Here is a 2,714-nt window from a genome sequence, read left to right as displayed (position 1 = left end):
GTCTTTTTGCAAATTTCTGGTCCTTTTATGGCATGATACACAACCTCTTTCCCCTTTTCTCCATGACCTTCCTTTTTCCTGAGTTGTTCAGGAGTGTATACTCGACCACTACGGATCATCCCACCAATCCCTGAAATATTGGCGACATCAGTACCTTGATGTTTAGAGCTATCGCCTGATTGGGGGTTGACTTCATAACTCCATGGTACCGCCTTGTTATTTTCATAAGGAAAAGAGGTTGGTGCTTGGACAATTATTGCATGTTTTCCACCATGAGTTGGCTTAGGATTCTCTTTTCTATAGAGGATTTCCCATGGTCTTGGAAAAGATCTATCATTTTCCATGCATGGCTCTATGGTCAATACGTGATTATCTTTTGTATATTGGTCTATCTCTTCTTCAATGAGATTGACAGCGGTATCTCTGTGACCCGACAAAGGATTATTCCCCACGTTGGGACCATCTTCCTTGAAGGTAAGCCATTTTGCATTGATCAATTCTTGCATTTTAGTTTTTGAGGCTTGACAATATTCGACGGAATGTCCCACGGCTCCAGCATAGTATTCACATTTGACGTTTGGATTATACCATTTAGGGAATGGTGGTTCTAGAGGTTTCATTGGCCTCAGGACTACCATTGAATTTTGAAGTAAGTGAGGCAACAATTGACTGTACGTGACGGGAATTTTCTTTTTTGTGAAGGTCGCTTGGGGTCTTTTTATGTCAGTTGCTGCACATACAATCTTGCCACTCCTCATCCCACTTTCTATCATTTCTCCTATCATGACAAGGTCAGAAAAGTTTGATGACATACTCCCAATCATCTTATCATAAAAAGGCGATTGGAGAATATCCATAAACATACCAACCATTTCTTTTTCAGATAAAGGAGGTTCTACTTGTGATGCCATTTCACTCCACCGTTGCGCGTATTCTTTGAAAGCTTCGTTGTCCTTTTTCAATAAATTTTGCAATTGCATCCTATCAGGGGTCATGTCAATGTTGTACCTGTATTGCCTCAAGAAAGCATCAGCCAAGTCTTTCCACGAACGAATACGACTTCACTCAAGATGCATATACCAACTTAACGATGCCGCACTCAAACTATCTTGAAAAAAATGAATGAGAAATTTATCGTTATGAGCATGAGAAGCCATTTTTCTACAATACATAGTTAGATGATTTTTAGGACATGTGTTGCCTTTGTATTTTTCTAAGTCAGGAACCTTGAATTTTGGAGGGATAGTCACATCAGAAACCAAACACATGTCGAAAGCTTCGAGACCATAAACATTATGCCCCTCAATTGCTTTGATTCGCTCTTCTAAGACATGAAATTTTTCCTTTGATTGTGTATCATCCCTAATATGAGGTTGATGCCAATTCTCGTTAACATCAAAATGGGGCACTTGAGGTACACTATATGGAATATTTTCGGTGGGTGTAGTGTTTTGGGGTGGTACATATCCCAGATGAGGAGGGATTTGTGATTGGTTTAAGTTTTGGGGATTGACAGCTGAGTGGTTTTGGTTATTTTCTATGGGATTGATGACTACAGGCGAAGTATAACCAAGCGGGAGACCATATATAGGAAATTGCATAGCTGCTGTGCGGAATTGTTGGTTAGTCGGGGTAAAACCTGGTGGGTGAGAAGGATTAGTTTGGTGTTCTTCATTTACAATCGAAGGATCCCCATCTGTATTCTCCTTCCTTGCCAAAGTCTGTATAGCTTCCAGAATTCGATCAAATTTTTCCTTCAGTTGGTTGACATCCGCTCTTATCACCTCTTGGTTTTGCTCGAGTTCATCCATGATCTTGGAATTTGCACGCGTTCGATAAGGGTGTCGGGGAAACAGCTTTGTTGATTTTTCTGTTTTTTTTTTATAAAAAAAACAATAATAATAAAAATTAAAAATTAAAAATAAAATTTCTATGAGTATTAAAATATGAATGTGATGGAAATGAAATCAATTAGTGACTTATGATAGTTGGATATTGGGGAATCATACGCCTTAGGCAAGAGCAACTTATTAGTGAAGAAAATATGAGGACTGGAAATCAAAATAGAAAATCCTTCATTGATAAGAGAAAAAGTACATCATATTTAAATTAAAAAACTACATTGACTGTGGGATTTCAATCTTCTCTTTTAATAGGACAACCAATCTTCTTCTCCAATTCTTCTTCCAAATTTTTCAATTTTCAACAAACTTATAAACTTTGACTGGAGAATTGAGCGGCCCCCGTTTGCACATTCACTGCCAAGAGATTTAGGATTTTGCCATATTTGTGAAAGAAACTCTCTTGTTGTATAGTTTTCATTTGATTGCTGATGTCTCTTAAACTTTTCAAATCAGATTGCTTGAACTTTAAAAATAAAGTTTTTTTTTTTATCCCATTGTCCACTTTAATTTACATGTGACTAAGGTCTTTATGATTCACCAACAATCTTGAAAATTGATGCAAAATGTCAATTTATTTTTCAAAAGAAACAATGTCATGAGATATGGATGCAATTATGCAGAACGACTGTTGTGAATATATAACGTTTTGAATGAATGTATGAGGTATTTTTTTTGCTTATATGGATATTCTTATGATGAAAGGGTTTATTGGCTTATGTAGTGAAACTCTCACAAGGGTGGCTCTATAGTTTTAAACACGGTTCCTAGAGCCAATAATCTCATTTTGGAAAATTGTTTTAAACACGGTTC

The 2,714-nt window shown here is 36.9% G+C and overlaps 1 protein-coding gene across 1 annotated transcript in view; it reads right to left on the bottom strand.

The window, feature by feature from the left end:
- Positions 1 to 1,811, bottom strand: part of LOC140920664 (uncharacterized) — a 5,335-nt gene extending 3,524 nt beyond the window's left edge. Inside the window, exons 1-2 of the mRNA XM_073369464.1 lie at positions 1,640 to 1,811; positions 68 to 631 (exon numbers count right to left, since the gene is read on the bottom strand). Of these exons, the coding sequence (XP_073225565.1) occupies positions 68 to 631; positions 1,640 to 1,811 (736 nt within the window). The remainder of the gene's footprint in view (positions 1 to 67; positions 632 to 1,639) is intronic.
- Between the last annotated feature and the right edge of the window lie 903 nt (positions 1,812 to 2,714).

Source organism: Cicer arietinum, chromosome 6, assembly GCF_000331145.2.
Source record: "Cicer arietinum cultivar CDC Frontier isolate Library 1 chromosome 6, Cicar.CDCFrontier_v2.0, whole genome shotgun sequence".
Classification (NCBI taxonomy): Eukaryota; Viridiplantae; Streptophyta; class Magnoliopsida; order Fabales; family Fabaceae; genus Cicer; species Cicer arietinum.
This window is presented reverse-complemented; position numbering and strand designations above follow the sequence as displayed.